The following is a 20,159-nucleotide window of genomic DNA, read 5'->3' on the forward strand; positions in this document are numbered from 1 at the left end:
CCTCCTGCCTCAGCCTCCTGAGTTGATGGGATTACAGGAGTGTGCTACCATGCCTGGTTATAAATTTCTTCTCTTTATCAAATTCAGAGAGATGATTTTATATTATTTTAAAATAGCGTCTGCCTCCCAATAATGTGTTTTTATATAATATTACATACATAGTGTTATGTTTATATTTACATCTGAATAATACATAATGCCTACCTGATATCTAGTAAAATCACTACTTGAAAAATACTGGATAGTATGATTTGCATGTTACTGGGTTTTGTTACTGTAGAGAACTGCCCTTTTAGAATTTTTAACTGATACATAAAAAAATTATGCATATTTATGGGGTGTTATGTGATGTTTAAATGCATGTAAATATTAGGTAATGTTTAAATTAGAGTAAACATATCTATTTCCCAAAATACTATTATTTCTCTTTAGCAAAAACATTCAAAATTCTTTCTTCTATCTTACTAAAAATAAACAGTATAAAATGTACAGTCACCCTACAGTGCAATAGCATGTCAGGTCTTCTTTCTTCTGTTAACTACAACTTAGTGCCTGTTAATCGATCTTTCCCTGTTCATCTCCCAACACCAGCAACTCTCCTCAGCCTCTGATAACCACCATTCATACTTACCTTGTATGGAATCAATGTTTTTAGGCTACATATGAGCAAGATCATGTACTTGTCTTTTTGTGTTTGGCTAATTTCATTTAATACAATGACCTTCGGTTCCAACCATGTGATCGCAAAGAACCAGATTTTACCACATTTTCTTCATCCAACCATCAGCTAATGAACACCTAGATTAGTTCCATTTCTTGGCGGTGCTCAACAGTGCTGCAATAAACATATGCGTGCAGGTGTGTCTTTAACATACTGATTTCGTTTCCTTTGGATATATACCCAGCAATGGGATTGCTGGATCCTATTGTAGGTCTATTTTTAATTTTTTGAGGAATCTTCATACTGCTTACCACAATGGCTGTGCCAATTTACATTATCCCTGACACTGTGCACAGGTTCCCTCTTTTCCACATCCTGGATGGCAAGATGTTTTCTTTTATCTTTTTGATAATAACCATTCTAACTAGAGTGAGTGATATCTCACTGTGGTTTTGATTTACATTTCCCTGGTGACTGGTGCTGTTGAGCATATTTTCATATACCTGTTGGCAAGAGTTGCCCCTTTTAAACAGCTTATATCATGTGGAAATATTCACTTGTTCTAAGAAGTGCTTGAAACACAGTAGTGAAATTTCAATTCCATTTATAAAATTAATACTGCCATCTACTCTGAATACTAATGGTTTTAATGAAGATGCAGCATCTTGCAAACAAATAATTAGTTTTGAGCAGGAAAGGATAAATAGAATCCTAATTAACAAATCACTAATTTTTCTTAGAGCTTTTAGGTTTTAATTGTGACAAGTGGCAGTTTTTTATGTGCAGTTTGAAGAATTTATTATTCTCTCTCTATGAAGAATAACTGTAACTCCAAAGTTTGTGCAATTTTATGTGTTTGTTTTATTATTATTGTAGTGGTAAGTCTGGAATCATCAGGCCTCTTTAAGTCTTTCGAATAGCACTCCCAGAATACCTGAAATAGTGCTACAGGTCTGATCAGACTTGGATAATTTTATTCCATTGTATAGACTATCCAGGCCACATCTAAGTGATTTTTTAAAAAGACATGTTGAGATTCAGAAATTGAGCTACCTTTAGTATTTATGTAAACCATTTCACAGTTGACCTCACCTTTTTTTTTCACATTTTGTCATGAAAAGGACCAAACTTACAAACTCAGCCCATGTAATGGACTAGAGCTTCTCAGCTACAGCACTGTTGACATCAAGCTGGATATTTCACTGGGGCTGAGGATGTACAGGCGCATCCCTGGCCTTAACTCACTAAATGGCAGGAGATTCCATCAATCATGTCAATCAAAACTATCTCCAGATACTGTCAAACATCAAATCCCCTCCCCAGGGTAGGACCAGATCACCTCAGTTGAGAACCACATCACCCCCAGCTGAGTACCCCCAGTTGAGAACCAAGATGTGAGTCACATTGTAAGTCCTTCATAATATTATTAAATAAGAAAGATGAAAACTATGGCCAAGCAATTGGAAAAATGAAATCAAAACAAAACTTGGAATCAAAAAAGAACCAAGGAAATATGCTAATAACCCTTTAAATAATAGGACTGTTTAAACCATATAGTTAATGCAGCTGGCATCACAGAAACCCTTCATTAAGAGAGCCTCACACCTCAAAGAATGTTTGACTGAAAACAGTGCTCAGTGGCTGCTAATGGAGAACAATAAAGAGGACTTATGGAGAAAATAGCAGATGCATGCAACCTCACGTGTTTTTCTAAAAATGCATGTTCATAAAACCTTTTCAATAATCTGACAATGTGAAAAAATACGCTTTAAGAAAATATAGTTACAGTGCACAGAAAGGTTAGGAAGCACATCTTAGAACTACATTAGCTTTTGAAACCACTAATACAAATGGACTGATACAAATGCAGGTTCATTATCTGAAAATGGAATGCAATGGGTATTGTAAAATGTGGATTTTAAATATTAGATGTAGGATATTTCCTGTCATGTATCCAAAGAGTTTGTTGCTTAATTATGTAGAGTGGAGAACAGGCCCTGCCTTGCAACTTTGAGGGGAAAGTTATATTAGTTCTGAAGAAAAGGCAACATTTTTCTGCTTTTTCAAAATAAAAGTTCATTTTAGATCATTTAATCTGCTCCAATGTTTAATTTCCCTCCTATTCTTACTTCAATATGTGTTTAAGTTATTTGTTCAAGTTTAATGTCTCAAGTGTCATTGAAGGATTTCTTGGAGACAAGACTCATTTGATGTATTTAAAATATGTACATTCTCCTCAGAACTATTCAGAAGGCATTTCAAGCAAAAAAATTCTTGAAGCCACTTAATCTGACATTAATATTAATTTACTTAATGGTTAAAAAATATATTATGCCAGAATCTTTCACAGCAAATATGAAATGTGCAGAAGATATTAATAATGTACTATTTCTTACAGAACGTGAATAATAGGAGACAGAGGAATAGAGATGATGTCATTTCTTTGATGTGAGCAATACAAGGAGCATTGATGGCTCCAACAGCTTAGGTTTCTAGCAAGGTTGTGCAATTCTTGAACTAGAACAAAAATGGTTATCCAGTTCAATGAAATACAATAAAAGGTAGTTATCTTGTAGATCATTTAATGTTTAAAACTAATACCTAATACGCTATTAAAAAAATAAAATGCTATAGAATTCCTGTTTCATCCTGTATTATACTACTGTATTGAAGTATAGCCTTGTACTTTTGGGGGGAAACTCTCTGATACTTTAATTTTTATGACAATAAGTTAGCCTTATGCAATTTTTGTGAACATGGTATGATGTAGTTTGTTATAGGGGGTAGTATTTTCTGTATGAATGAAGAAGAATTCAACAGCACTTTGCATTTTCAGACTATTCTTGCAGTTTTTAATATGATTCCATAATGACTGATCACCTAGGTAATCTAAAAAAACTTAAATATTAGCCACATAAAAACTTGCAAGAGAAAAATATTTTGTACACACAGAGTAACTAAATATGTATATATCCAAAGAAGATATATATGTATATATCTATACACATATATATGTATGCTTATCCTTATGTGAAAAGACATACACACATCATGAACTACAAAGTTTTCATTTATTTGGGGATTTTACTATTTTGTTCTTTTGTCCTTCCATCACTTTTATCCTATCATCTCATATTTAAGATGTGGCTGTGTTTACACATCTATAGATAAAACATTATGTCCTCATGTCATTTTCCGTATTAAAGACCTTTTCATAGGCAAATTTAGGGTACGTTGAGCTTGATTCTTTCCGCTACTTTCCACCTATTGCTCTTTTCAGTTATTAATGGAAACAGTCAAATAAATTTACCATGAGGGGGAAGTACCATAGTTTCCAGAATGTAGCACTGCATATATAAGTATAAATATTATAATTGACAGATTTTTTGCATATCTAATTTAAATCTGAACAATTACATAAAGAAAGTCTGTTTTTTATTCTTGTTTCCAAGAGCAGTGTGTAGGAAATGTCAGGATGGCACTCTCACCTGGGTCCTTGTATCTCAAACCTCTCTGTGATAGCATCTCTTCCACTCTGTCATACCTCTAAGAGCTGGAAACAAGATCCTGGAATTACCACAAACCACACAAGAAATAGAGAAAAACAACTGCCTTCTGTCGGCCAGTCTAGTGGCTTTTCATTAACGTGCTGGTATAGATTCAGAGCGGAGTGTTCACGAGCAACTTGACCTCAGTGCAAAAGAACAAACCAACTTGATTCTGAGCATTTTAGGCAAAGTCTTCCCCCTGGGAAAACAAACAAACAAACAAACAAAAATGTGACTGATCTGTACTGTGAAGCTTTTAGCTCTTCTCTAAGCTCTCATAAAGTGAACTTCCTTTCAAAATACTCAAACTTGAAGAAAATTTGGCCCCTATCAAACAGGAAGAAACAGAAAACTGATGCATATTCTGGTTTATGGGCACTTTGTCCCACACCCCTGGGAGGATTAGTTATTTTTATAAACGGGCATTGATTTGGAAAAAAATGCACAGAAAATAAATACAAGTGTGGAATAATGTAAGAGTGAGATAGTGAAATGATTTTTACCTCTCAGAATATTGCACTGAATTTTATTTAATCATTCATTTAATGTCATTGGGTAATCATCAAAATAGCTTAAGTTCTGGGGTAGGAAAATAAATAGGACAGTCCCTGCCCTTTCTGTGCCCATAATCAATGTAGGAGAGAGGAAGTGAACAGAAGACATTACAAGAAATGTGGGCAGAGATAAGTATGAGATTCCATAAAGAGTTTATGTAAGCACAGAGAAGGAATATGCACTCATGGCAGGAAAAGCTTACCTTCTAGGGGAAAGATTCCCAGTTTATAGGATCCCCCCAAGTTTATACCTGTTGTACCATCATAATTAGCACTAGTACCTCCTTTCACACTCTAAAGGGTTCCAAATTGGATGATAAATTCTATGACCATCTTAGAAAATATGGAAAGAAAGAACAGGAAGCAAGAGAAAGACAGGTATTCCAGCAAGAGGAAGAGGTTGGGGGAAGTCTAGAGGCAAGGGCCATCTGGCCATGTGCACATCTCTAGGCCAAGGATGAGATACAGCATGACATGAGAAAGTAGAACAGTAGAAGCAAACAGGAGTGATGTTAAGAATATCTAACACTTAATATTCTAGGGCTCAGTTTCCATGTTGATAAAAGGAAGTAAATATCACCTGCGTCACAGGGTAGTTATGAGGGTTAGACGAGTCAGGCATGTGTGTGCCTGGCATATAGTTCTTAGGGGCAAAGTGGGCGTTTGTTGAATGAATGAATTTTACCATATTTCTATGTAGGAGTATGTCAATTATAATGTATCTGGCCATATTAGGTGTCTTACACCCATTAACACCAGGCCGTATTACTTTCTTCTCCCAGTTTTCAGCCAAAAAAAGCACCATAGGATTCCATTCCAGGAAGTAAGACAAAGGCAACCAATTATCCCTCACCATACGGAATAAATAAGGCTTTGAGTGGAAGCAGGCATGCTACTTCTAGCAAAAAGACTTCCAGTTCCAGGTTCAACATGTTTCTGGAAATATATCATGCTTTAAAACAGACACCATCAAAGTGGGTGGGTGAAGCAATTGGGAAAGTTCTACCAAAAAAAAAAAAAAAAAAAAAAAAAAAAAAAAGGAGGAGATGGAGGGAGAGGAAGAGGAGGAGGTCAAATGGGAGTGGGAAAATGAATGATCTGGGGGAGTACTTAGAACTTCTACAAATAAGAAACAATAATTTAAGTCAGACGCAGTGGTGCACATCTGTAATCCCAGCCACTCAGGAGGCTGAGGCAGAAGGATCACAAGTTCAAAGCCAGCCTCAGCAACTTAGTGAGACCCTGTCTCTAAATAAAATATAAAAAGGGACTGGGGATGTGGCTCAGTGGTTAAGCACTCCTGCATTCAATCCCCAGTAACCCCGCCCCCCCAAGAAAAAAGAAGAAGGAGAAGGAGAAGAAGAAGAAAAGAAACAATTAAAAAAAAACTTTGAATCTGAAACTCTAAAACTCTAAAATGTATGTGATGAATGTGTCTTGTGTAGGGGATTTCATATACATGAAGCTTTATGCTGAAGAGTGGAAAATGATCTTTAAAAAAATGTTTATACATCATCAGGATAGTCACATCAGATTGTGGGTTAAATATCAAAGGAAACTAAGCCCAAACAGATGCATTCTTACAGTATGAAGCTGTTAAAGAAAAAAGTCAAAAGTGTACCCCTTTGGTTTTAACAAATTTATTTAATAACTTCTGGAATTCCTTAAAATGAAGTGTGCCAATGAATCTTTCCTTCCTTCCTTTCACAATGGACAGATCCATACTCAAACTCAGTGACTGTAAGGATTTGTTTTGTGCAATTCTTCAAAATGTCATTTGTTTTTTCACTTAAAAAACAGATACTCTGGAATCTGAAAAAAATAAAATAAATGTCAGAGATGATCTCTAAAAGCAAATGGAGTTAATTGAAACTGAGCCTCTTATATTTCTAATTGGTCAGGTGCACCCTGAATATAGCAAAATGCATTTTGACATCTGTCTTACCATGAGGAGATTTTAATCACCAAAAGCCTATTCTTGTAACGTGATTGTTCTACTCAGTATCAATGCTATTTGAGTAATAATAATAAGGAAGTGAGAATATCCATTTTAATAAAACCATGCATTCTTATGTGTATTTTATTTGGTATTAACACCTTACTCTCAAAATTATTCAATAATTATTTGTCTTCAATCTTTTTTAAAAATTAGGTTTCTTGTCTGCCCACTCAATTGTCACCTATAACTTCTGTTATTCTTATTTTAAATGTACATCTTTCATTCAATTCTCAAAATCTTTTCAATGCCCCACATTTCTTCTAGGCTTGGATTTTTCTTATTTTGAGATTCCCAGAACTGAGCATATTCTTCTAGACTAGACATGTGTTGAAAAATATTCTCACCTTTCTCCCCACATGTCAGATACTAAAAAATGTTCACTGTGCTTAAAAAAGGAATACCAGCAATAAAAGAGCCAACCACCCCCAAAGTAATTACTTTCATACTTTTCATTCCACATCTATGTAGGATTTAGGTACTGTGGTAAATGAGGTGAGAGCTGATATGATGTGGAAATAAATGAGCTTAGGAAAGGATTGCCAGAAAGTTTGATGTACTCTCAAATTGTTCCCTTCATAGATGGATTCAGAAAATTTTGTCTAAAACAAGACAAGTCAGAGGAATGTTCTGAACCAAACATTTGGAACTCTGCTTAGTTCCAACTATGCGAGTATAGTTTTAGAACTTTAAGCTTTGTAGAATTTCAGAAATTAACTTGGAAATCCATTTCAAAGAAAACAAGACCCGTACATGGAATAAGAAATCTTTACTCCTGGTTTTCTGATATCAGATATTTTGTGGATATCTTTTTTAGTAAAAACCAATGAGTATTATCTTGAATATCTTGTTAAAATTATCTTATTAAAGTCATTTCCATTAAATTCACCAGAAAGATTTAGAATTAGCTTTCACCCACATGTTCTTTTCTTTTTTAGGTAATACATAATGAAAATGGACTGTTTGGTGTTGGAAGATTGGGATTAATGTAGTTTTCTAGAAACTTACATTGCTTTTTTTCCAGTGGAGTAATACTTTCATGATATAGGAAATTTTTGTTTCTTCTACTTATTACTGTTTCATACTTTTTCATAAGTTAGTTTCTACTTTTGCATAAGAATTTAAAACAGTAATTAATGACTCCTAAAATAATAATTTAATGAAAAGAACAAAGAGGAATTACATTAGTATAACATTGCAGATAAGTGTGCAGTTACCAACTGGGACCATCGGACAATTGTTTTGATCCAAGTTCCCTAGAAAGCAGATCCTACACTGAAACCTCACATGTTAACCCTGGGAGTATAAACTGAAGGAAACCAGAGTGAGGGGGAAGGAAAAAAAGCAAGTAGGCAGGAAGAATAAAGTTGACAGTGCATGTCTGCAAGCAGCCATAGTTTGGCAGCAAATCATCACTAGTTGTTGAGCATGAGGGACATCTCCAGATAGACCACAGCAGATGCCATGGGCCAGTCCTCTCCATTTGTAATTCCTCTTAACTCTCAAGGATCCATTACCAGGCTATGCACACACTGATAAAGGCAAAACTTCCTCAGTCCCCACCCTGGGGTAGAGCTTCTTGATGTAAGTTAGTGCCCTACTAGCAAACATCTAGGTTTATATCCGTAGTAACAGCAAGAGTGGTGCCCTGGCAGCTTAAGGATCATGGAATGGTATCAGCTATTGCTGGAAGCAAAAGTCAGTAGACAAGTCCTAAGGGTCAGGCAGGCTGAGCCAATCCAGGGAGCATGTACTTGAAAAAGTTGTAAACTTGAATCTCAGTTTTATTGTTGATAAAATAGGAGACCATTGTGGTGACTTATTACAATATTGTGACAAAAATTAAATGGCTTAATATATTTAAATGAGATTAGAAAGTGCCTCCAAAGGATGATGTTATCAATGCTTTGAGCCACGATGGCATTATTATCTTATTACATATGGAACCTATTAGGTGACTACGTAAAAAAATACAATGTCCATTCCAATTAATAAGTTCAGTGCATTTGTTTAAAAACAACAAAAACATCCATTAACAGTAGAGAGAAATCACTGTTTCTCTCCTTGAGATCCATGACTTTGAGCCACATTGTAGGGCACAAAGGACAGACTTAGGAAAAATGCAAAGCACTATTATTGAAAATTTTATCTGTCAGAGTTAACAAAGGGAACATGATATATAATCCTTTGATGAATAAATATAACACTAGGACAAAAAAATAAAATCCAAATTCAGTTCCGAAGAAAAGCCCAGGTTCCAAGTTGTGGGGCTAGTATTTCCCCTTGCCTTTGGGCAAGTCTTTTCAAGAGGCCATGTCATGCTCTGGCCATTTCCCCCTCTTCATCTCTTTCAGATCTTCAGGGAAGTGCTCACCAAATCAAGTTCAAATGACAGGAACCTGACCTAGAGAGGTTCCTCTTCCTTAGTTCCATTCTATGTGCCCCTGGGTTGGAACACACCTTTCACCAAGCACTGAAAGCGTAACTCCATGTTCTTTTCTTTGGATGTTGATGGCAGGGCTCTGCCTGATCACCTTTCCTTGCAATGTGAGTTTCTTCTCCTGGCCCACTGTGCGAACCTAGGACATATTCTTGTAGCTGGTTCAGCATGGACACAGACATCCATAAGACTAGCTTGCATCAATATAATTGGCTTTGAAACTGGGAGATAGACAAGTATTCCCTCCCCAGAGCCTCCTGACCAAAAGAAAATGGTGAATATGTGTCAGAAGCGGGGGAGTTCACCTTCTTTCGTGTTTTACTGGATGCATGTTACTGCGTGTGAACTGTGCCATAACTATGCTTATATTCATGTTACCCCGTTCATTTTTTATGCTTAGCTTTTCAAATGCATTTCTCTAAATGAAACAGCAAAGTATTCAGCTTTGTTGCCCAAACTTAAGTTATTTCTTCCATCACAAACTAAGAAAAAGAATGACTTGTAATCTTGTACTGGGCCAAGAAACTAAAAAATGGAAATTTTATTTTAAGCATATTACCCTTTCTTATTATGATTTATCATAATACATCTTCTAAGAGAAGTCAAATTGACTCCCTGTTATAAACAGGGAGTTTTTTCCATTTTTAGCTCCTTAAAAAAAATCAAAGATTCAAATATTCTTCAGAAAATACCCAGAAATATCAGGTTTTTCCCCTTTATAGGCAATACAATGTGGTACTGTTTCATGAATACCATGATGGGTTTTTTTTTTCTTTTCCCTTCCCTAAGCAGTAGTTTTCTGGTTTGCTTTTAATGGTTTCCCTAAAAAAGATCCCATTTTCTGTGCCAGTGCTGATGATTGATTTATATTTCACTTTCTGTCTTTGATTTCTCTGTTTTAGTGGTTTTGGTAGCCTAATAGTGCCCAGTTCTGCTCATCATTCATGATGTTCAGACAGTGCTAGAAGTCTGCTTTCAGTTTTTAAATAGAAGAATAATAACTACCTGGTTTGAAAAGCTCTTTGGGATTATGGGTTTGGTTAATATCCTCTAAAAACAATTTTAAAAAAACCGTAGTAGATTATAAATGACTTTTTTATGTGATTGCATCCCCTGGTGCTTTGAAATAAAAACACAATAAACAGTGTGAAAGCACTTGGTCAGAAAGGCTAATCCTGGGTTGATGCCATTTAGATTTAGATTTAAATGTCACTCTATTTACTCTTTTCAAACTTTGCTTCAGGTTTTACATTAAAAACACATAGAAATTAAAAGCCCTCGCATGCATCAATATGTTTTGAAAAGTTATGATGCCTAAATTTAGTTGACTTCAAAAAATAACAACTGAGATAAATGGAAGGAGAAAGGAAATGTAGATATATGTGCTTGATACAACAAGTATATTGCAGTCATTACTAATGATGGTGATCAGTAAGCAATCCACATAGAGGGATCATTAGAATGTGGCCCCGCCAGTGTTGGGCCTTCACTTCTGTGGATCTACAAATATACCAGGTATGATGGTTGGACTTCAGGATTTTCCAACTCCAAGATTTTTTTGACTTATGGTGGTGTGCAGCTTATGGTGGTTACCAGCTTTGTCAGTAGATTTTGAATTTTGGTATCTTCCTGGCCTAGCAACATTGGGTCTGGTCCTCTCTTGTTATAATACCACAGTTCCCAGGTAGCCTTGGGATCACCCTGGGAAGCAGCCAACACTCCACATGCACTGCGTGACTGAGCTGCAAATTTGATAGTTTAGGTGGATTCAGTTCATTTTTGACTCACAATATTTCCAACTCAATGATGATTTTATTGGGACCTAACTGCATTGTAAGTCAAGGAGCATCTGCAGCCATAGAATCTAATTCCCATTTTTAATGAGTGATAGAATATATTTCATAGTGGAAACCTTTTCTACTGAGAACCTAGACGTCGGTTCTATTCCCACATGGACTGTGTGACCAATATTCTATTTCTTTATGACATAAGAGATTCACTAGTTTATCATCAGAGATCTTTCAAAAACTGAAATTCTATGACTCTCTGTTAGCTATAATTCTATTTCAAACGACTACTGGCCATAAGCTCATGACATGGGATGCCTTCTAAGGCTGTTGGATCAGCAGGAGACCTGTCACAACTCCTGGAAATGGCTCCTGAGAGGGTGCTATTGGGTAAGCTGTGATAGCCTGATGGAGCAGAGCCCATGCCAGGCTCTTGCTTACTGCTGGGCCTGAGGGTTTGTCCAGCTACAAACTTTCAACCATAAGGGGAATAAGGTGGCCTGTTCTGACACATACATATTTTTGTTTGGTAACTCAAATTTCTTCAGAAAGAGGACATATACTTATTTTATTGTCAAATCTCTTTTGAGTTCTCACCAATCTAAATATTTTACATTAAATAAAATGGAATAAAAATCTTGAGGATTTGGGTATAACATTTGAATAGTGGTGTCCTGCTCATTTCTGTACCTCTTCCTTTCTTTCTCTCCCTCCCCCATCTTCTCTTTCTCTCTCCCTCTAAGGCTGTTTTTATATCAACCAATTTCAATTCACTGTAAGATTTTTTTTTTTTTTTTTTAGTAAAACATCAGAGCAAGGAAGGTAACTCCATGGTTGAGCATTTAACCTAGTATGCACTAAGTTCAGGGGTCAGTCCCTAGGACCACAAAAACAGAATCAAAAATTGCTAGAACATTCTTGGAAAGTTGAATCTTCTTCCTCTCCTAATGCTGCTACCACTTTCTCTAGGAAGGTAATTTATTTAATCAAGAAAATATGATTTGATTTTTGTTAATTAGTCAATAAACGTTTCCTGAGGACTTATCACATGCTGACCCTAAGCTACACAGGCACTAAAGATAATTGAGATGTGTGGTAGCTCCTACTCCAGTGCAGTTAATATTCCAGCAATAAAACCAGAAGCAGAGGGCTGCCCATAGAAGCCCAGAGGCTGGAGAGGAACCAATCCTCATTCAGGAGAGCCGAAGAGTCCAAGAAACATTTGAATTAGGAAAAGGGAAGGAAGGCATTCTCTAGAAAGGGGAGTGATTGTATGCAGATTAAACAAACACAAGAAATGGGCATGATGGGAAACAAGACCAGAGACTCTCATAGCAAAAGCAAAATGGCCCTGCTCTCTAGAAAGCAAGTGACTGAGAGAAATCAATGTATTTCTACATTGTAGACCCTTTAGAAACATGCTTTTGAGCTCTGAATATCATGATAGTAGTAAAAGAGCACCTGCATTAAGGTTTTTCAGAGAAACAAAATCTGTAGGTTATGTGAAGAGATATTTAGGAGAACAAGGATTTGGCTCACCCGGTTAGGGAAGCTGAGAAGTCCCTAGATTTGTAGTTGGCAAGCCAGAGACCTGGGAGAGCTGATTGAATAGCTCTAACCTGAAAGCTGGCCAACTTGAGATTCAAGAAAAGCCAGTGATTCACTTGATTCCAAAGCCAGGCAAGAGCTGATGTCCCAACTCCAGAGTCAGGCAGGAGGAATCCATGTCTTCTGAAATATACTGATTGATGCTCACCAACAGAGGAAGGATCATGTGCTTTACTCAGTCTACTGGTTAAATGCTAATCTTATCCAAAAATACTCTCATAGAAACATTCAGAATAACATTTCATCAAATATCTGGGCACCACATGGCCCAGTCACATTGCACATAAAATTGGTCATCATAACACCTCAGTCTTTTACGTATCCAGTGATATTCTTGGATAATTACTAAACTAAATTATCAAAATACCATAACCCCATGACAACTATTTTTTTTTGAGAGCCTCACAATACCACAGAAATTCTGAACAATTTCTCTAAGTCATTGGAATATAGGTTGAATATCCTTTATCTGAATGCTTGAAACCTGACGTATTTCAAATTTCATATTTTTTCATATTTTAGAATATTTATATATACATAGGTATAGCCTGTTTTGTTTTGTTTTGTTTAGCATTGCTGGATATTGAACCTAGGAGCTCACACATTCTAGGCAAGTGCTCTACCATTGAGCTCTAGCCCTGGCCCTGTTTGTGTAGGAAGAGATATCTTGGGAACAGAACCCAGGTCTCAACATAAAATTAAATTTTGTTTCACAGACACCAAATACATGAAACTGGAAAGGCAATTTTATGCAATATTTTTAGTGCACTTGTTTTGATGAGGTCAGATGTGGAAACTTTCACTGGTGGCATCGTGTTGGTGCTAAAATTTAGATTTTGGAGCCTTTCAGATTAGGAATGCTCACCCAGGTTGCCATCATTGCTGTGATAATTTATTGACATTATTTTCAGAATTGATAGCTAACTCATGATTTTGATTCAGAATATGTTGACATGCTTTGGTGGTTAAGTGCATGTGCTAGAAAGACAGTCTGCCTGGGTTGGCATCTCAGCCATGCCTTTTACAAGCTGTGTAACTTTGAGTATCTAATTTAATTTCTCCATGTCTTTGTATTTTCATTTAGAAAGTGTAGGTATTAATAATACTTAACTGTGTTGCAAAGATTATATCAGTGAGTGCACATTAATGAACGCATGTAAAGGTGTTAGGGACATGGAATGTACTCAAGAAATAGTTGTGTATGTAGCCACATACCTATTATTGTAAAATTCTATTTCAGCCTTGGCTCAGTAATGCTTCAATATTGGTTCTTTTTGAGGAAAAAAGTCCTCATCCAAAGCAGTAACATTGACTATACTCAATTAGCGTACACTTTCGATAGACTAAAACCAAAACTTAAAGCCTTAGTTGGCTTGAGAATGACACCAGATTTAGAAAATGAGTTACAGAGGATGAAATAGAAAGTAACACATTTATAGAATATGCATAGGCAGAGGAGTATTTGATTCATTTCACTACTTCTGTTCTGTTTAGTTTGTTGTAGTCAAAGAAACTGTCCATATTTGAAATGGTTCTTTGGCATCTTAACATTAAAAAACATTTGCAAAGAAACTAGTGTCTTCCAACGTTGGGCACTAATTGAGAAATGCATGATGGTGCTCTTAGTCAGGTCTTGAGTTGGTAGGAATAACAGTCAGATAGATTGGGGCCAAACTGTGCTTGAAATTCACCTGACTGATGGAACAGCACTCTTGGGTAAGTCACTGGGATTCAAATCTCCTCAGACAGTTAACCAAGCAACCAAAATATCCAGCTCTCCTTTTCTAAATGTGTTATTTCTGATTTGTACTAACAACCACTTCATTCAATAAGTGACCTCATATCTGTTTCAATAAGTTGTTTGTATTACATGAAATATACTTGCTGGGTGACAGTGAGGAAATTCTTTGATTTTCTTTGAGTTTGACCTAGTGAGTGCTTCTGTGTCTTTGGGATGTTCCTTACTTTTACAGTGTCCGTTGATGAGGGTCTTCAAGGCAGCCACTGTGGCTGACCACAGTTTAGAGGCCTTGGTACCTCTGAGTGTTTATATAACTTTCTTATGAGGCTAGTAACTCATAGGTGATGGAATGTGATGCCTATAATACTTTTTTTTCTCTTTTAATATATATTCTTTTAGTTTTTGGTGGCATATATGTCCATATCACCATGCACTTTGTTTATACGTCCACAACTGCTCTATTTTAAAAAGTAATTTCCCACATTTTCAAGTTCCCATGTCTGACAAGTCTGTCACTGAACATATATTCAGACCCAGCTCTTTGAAGTTGGCTGTATTTGTCCATTTGATTATTACCTTGGGAAAATTCTTCTTCCAACTAAAAAAGAATTCTTTTCTTCTTTTTATCAAGTGACTAAAGATAGCAGAGGATTAAGTCTGAATAGAGTGATTACTACTTTCAAAAAAACAAAATCATGAAAAGTATTTTGTTGTTGTTATTGTTGTAGCTCGGACTATTTGATAGAGTTCCTGCAATTGGACTGCCCCTGTAAATTCCCTTTTCCCTCTTATTTCCTAACTTGCAAATCTGTGGGTGAATTTCTATGCATTTGTAATACCTACATTAATTCTATGTCTTCAAAAATTTTAGAAAGGAAAATTGAATCATCACGTCTGTATGTCTTTATTGTTATTCGTGGTTATTCTTATATTCATTCTTAGCCATGGGGAGAGTGGTACACATTCTTTTCAAATATTACTATAAAGTTGATTTTTTTAAAAACAGAAGGCTATTATGGAGAAGCCAGTTTCAATCTGTTATGAAAACTCTGCACTTTTTTTGAGAGCTAAACTCCGAATGCACAGAGCTGTGCCTTCTTGTATTTTCCATTATTCTTTTCTTTCAGAAATCGTGCCATTCATTTAATACTTCATTACAACCGAACTGCAATATGTATACATGGCGTGCAAAATGAGCCATTTTGTTTTAAAACAGATTGCAGATGAAAGGAAACCATTCATTTCTTGCTTGCTTGCTGTAATTACTAGAGCACTAATTACTCCAAATCACTGACATCCAGGGTCAATAAGGATGACAACAGAAACATCAAAGAAAAGATGTGGCTTGCTTGCTATGACAGATTTTTTCATATTACCAGCCATGGTATTTTTTTATGGCTACTGTTTTCCAGTTTGATGGTGAAAAAAAAATACAGTCAAGATTGCTGAATGTTTACTATTATTTCATTCGCAGTTTGACGGTGAGAACATGTATATGAGCATGACAGAGCCGAGCCAGGACTATGTGCCAACCAGCCAGGTGGGTTAATTAATCTTCTCTGCCTTGTTTCAAATTGTAATTAAACAAATTCAAAGAGTTGCATTGCAAATGAGTAGCACTATCAGTAACTGCCGCAATCAGGAATAATCATAATTTATAAACAAAGCATTTAAGCCTTGTTTCCAGTTAATGAGATGGAGCTGATAAAATACCAGAGTTGGCATTTGTTGAAAGATGCTACCTTGTTTCCTCTCCAGAACGGCAAGCAGCTGTTTTGCCAGCATGATCTTTCCTAAACAGTTGTTTTACCTTTAGGAAATAAAGTCTTTACAGGTGCAAGTTATTTGTGCTTCTGACTGTAGATGAGTTAATCATTATAAGATACACATGTCACAAATAGCTTTAATTATCGACTATTGGGGCCATTTTCAACAACATGTTATGTTCATCACCAAAATCACAGGGCCAGGACTGGTGGGCCCTACTAGCAGACTGACTTTAGCACTTTCTGGGGGGCGTAGTAGGGGTGTTAGGGAGTGGTTTTGAGGCCTCAAAGCAGCATGTGATTGAAATCTTTCAAGGGCACCTTTGTATCCATTTCAGTGGGAATGGTTGACAAGGCATTTAATCATGAGAAGTGACAACAAATGTCCAATGAGAATCTAAATGGTTACATTTATGAAAGAAAATGCCTGTTTATTTATTTTTGGATACTTAAGACCAGGCCCTTCATCCAGAGAGGGCATTTAAAGCAAAATTATAACTGCCCTGGGGTGCCAGTAAAGCATAAAATATAAGAACATTTTAAGCAAAAATAAATAAGTGAATAAATGAGAGGGAAGGAGAGTTCATAGGAGCATTTTGTGGGATGAACAAATTTTTATCTAGAAGAGTGAAACCAGCTTGGGATTTTACATATCAATCACTGTAGCATAAACTCTAACACAGTTAAGTAGTTTTCAAGGCCTACTTATCTATCTAAATAGATCTGATAACTGGGAGGAGCAGAGGGGGAGAGCAGTATGAAACTATTTTTCTTCCTGATGGTTGTCCGGGAGTTAAATCTAATCTACCTGTTGGGGGTATGCTTCTGGAGCAAAATGCCTCATGCTTAACTCAAAACAGACAGGCCTGTATCTCCATGAACTTTGCATTTATTTAGAAGCCATTATGACCACTGCCTTCTCTGCTGGACCTTCTGGACATTACACTATGTTGTTCAGCTGAAAAGGTCATCATGAAGCTCAAAGATCTCAAAGCTCAAAGGTTTCCTTCCTTTCAGTTGACTTGATGGGTCTGAGGCTACCTTTGGAAGGCGAGCTTTTTTGCATTTCAAATTCTTACTCAACTGAATTCATGCTGCTAAGTAGTCTCCAAGATCCATAGGTAGTTCTGAATAGGACTGTTTGATTAAAAAATGAAAAATGTTACTATTAATTTTCTTCTACCCATCAGTCCCAAAACTGTACTGACAAGTTTAGTATTACTATTAGATTAAAGCAACCCGGTACCATCTCATCGGTGCCTTTAGGGTTTTGAAGTGTAAGGGCTAATTGAATTTGTTTGAAACAGTAGAAACACAAACTCAATAAATGATTACTGCTATAAAACAGCTGCTCCCTTTCAGAGAATCATTATGTCCGTCTTAAAGAGTTTTGGATAAAGGATTGGAAATTCAGAACATATGCATCATAACAACCCAGCTCCTTAGATTTCTAAATTCAAATACAATGGGTGATATTCAGCCCTTACTGAATTCAAACAACTGAAATTATTTTTCTTACTATTTCAGTCAAGAGTTTCTAAGAATGTTTCAAATACCAGTGATAAGTTATATAAAAAGAATAAAGAGTTCCAAATACCTTTATGCTTTTTAAAGATATGGCAGGTTTGTGAGCCAGAAGCAAACTATTTTTTAATAATGCAGCATATATGAAAATGTTTTTAGAATGAGCTATTTTAAAATTAGACTAATGTAAGATAATACATACCCTGGAGGGGAATAAACTCCACAAATTACATAAGTTGAATGGCCCTTGCTATATTTTTCACTTAACATTCCTTTTGTTTACTGTAATATAGTGTGTTCAAGAATTCATTACCTGGTATTCTTTTAGGAAATTTTAATCAATTTACCCCTTTAGGCAGCCATAAATAAGATTTTAGTCATCCTGCAGGAAAAAGGAAAATAGTTTTGTTCCTTTTCCTACATAACATCAAACATCTGCATAGTTTAGTAATCCAAGACAACTTGCCTCATAGCATCACTCAACAATTATAATTCCTGTTCAATTTTCAAATCAGTACATGCTTTGGGACTTATAGACTAAGTTGCTAAGTAGCAACATATGGTGCACTACTGTTCCTGTGATGTTGCTGCAAGCATATAGCATAATTCTAAACTTGAAATGATTTTTATAGAAAGCCAATGCTGGAACTGCTCCAGAAATGAAAGTACACTGTAAAAATTAATGATATTCTTTTAGATGGTCCCAAAGGGCTCTTTGGCCCTCTCTGCAGCGTGCATTCTATACATCTTAAGCTATGTATACAAATCCTTAAATTTTTTTTTGCATATAGCTTTGTAATTGATAGGCAGCTTTTAAATTGAACATACCACTCCATAATAAGACTGACAAATAAGTAATAAAAACCCATAACATTTCCACTGTACTCTGGCGCCATTCTTGGAATATTGACTATTCTTCCCTGTAATAGCTATAACTGAGCTGGTCATTCAGTACCTTAAACACCATTTAACTTTTTTTTTTCTTTTTATTGCTCTGGATAAAATGTGAACCATGCAATGCAAGATTTCTTTGTGTTTCCAAACCCTGTTTAAAGGGACCCTGTTGCTCATGAACTTTGCAGAATCCTTTTCTATCATTTGTGGGACAAAGTGAGTGGGCTAATGAAAGGCAAGACAGAGGAGAATGAAGGCAACAGCCCCTCAGGGATTCACTCCCTTCTCCTTCTTAATCTGTCGTATTTGATTGAGGTTATACTCGGGCTAAAAAGTCACAAATGCAGATATACAGAATGAACAAGTCTAGAGATCTACTTTGCAACATGAGGACTGCGCATAATAATGTGTTTGGAATTTTTGCTAAATGAGTAGATTTTGGTTGCTCTTCACACACACACACACACACACACACACACACACTGAACACATAAATAAATGGTAGCTATGTGAGATGATGGATATGTTAATTTACTTCACTATAGTAACCATTGTACTGTCTGTATGGGTCTTAAAAAATCATGTTGCATATCTTAAATATATGCAACAAAATTTGTTTTTAAAAATATCTAGACCAGTGTGCCAGAGAGCCTAAGAAGACAGAAGGGTCTTGGGCTTCCCTACCCCCATGCTGTGTTCCCACCAGAATCTTCTTAGCTCATTCAGGTACATGAGCTGTGGTCCTCCACTCTCACTAAAAATTCAAGCCCTTGTCTCTACCCCTAGAGTCTTTATAGCCCCTTCCATAGTTCCTCACAGTGACTATACTCAGGTATCAATGACTATCTGAACTAAATGCATCAGAGGAAACAGAAGAAGAGTTCCATTCTCTTCCCTATTTTATTTTTTCCATTTTAGTTTTGAATATGTGACATTGCTTTTCCTTATTCTTTCTTCTGTGGCAGCTCTGAGACTGGCCTTCTCCACAGCCACCTGTGCATTCTCTACTTCTGTAGCATTGTGCCCCAGTCCTGCGGACTCAGGAAGTCTGTTCTTTCCAGGCCTTCACCTGGAACTGTGTAGAAAGATGGTAGAAGGACTGATCTATTTTTGTTTTTGTTTGGTGCCAGCGATTGAACCCAGGGATGCTTAACCACTGAGCCACATCCCCAGTCTTTTGTTTTGTTTTAATTTTGAGACAGAGTCTCACTAAATTGCTTTGGACCCCACTCATTTGCTGAGGCTGGCCTTGAACTTGTAATCTTCCTCCCTAAGCCTCCAGAGTTGCTAGGCTCACAGGCACCCACCACCATGCCTGGCTTATACTGATCTTTTCTAAACAAAAAAAAATGATCCCTTGATAGGAATAAATTAGATGAATTTTCTGGTGTTAGGTAATGGAAAAGCTTAGATCACTTGATTGACACAGGTATTTCAATAAATATCTTCCTCCAGGCCTCGGCCCTCACTGTCTAAACCAGTTTCTTCTATTTTGTTTCTTTCTCTCCCTCTTGCTTGCATTCCCTCCCTCCTTTCTTCCTACTTCTTTTCCTTCCTCCTCCTGTGAATGGTTATCCTTAAGCTTAAAGGAATTTTTGCTGTTAATTCTGAGAATCCTAATAAATGCTAAACATTAAATG

The 20,159-nt window shown here is 36.3% G+C and overlaps 1 protein-coding gene across 1 annotated transcript in view; it reads left to right on the top strand.

The window, feature by feature from the left end:
• TOX (thymocyte selection associated high mobility group box) overlaps positions 1 to 20,159 on the top strand; it is a 303,612-nt gene that overhangs the window by 140,575 nt on the left and 142,878 nt on the right. The window contains exon 2 of the mRNA XM_081266666.1: positions 15,810 to 15,875. Within this exon, the coding sequence (XP_081122792.1) occupies positions 15,810 to 15,875 (66 nt within the window). The remainder of the gene's footprint in view (positions 1 to 15,809; positions 15,876 to 20,159) is intronic.

Source organism: Spermophilus citellus (genome assembly GCF_964194105.1).
Source record: "Spermophilus citellus genome assembly, chromosome: 14".
Taxonomy (NCBI): domain Eukaryota; kingdom Metazoa; phylum Chordata; class Mammalia; order Rodentia; family Sciuridae; genus Spermophilus; species Spermophilus citellus.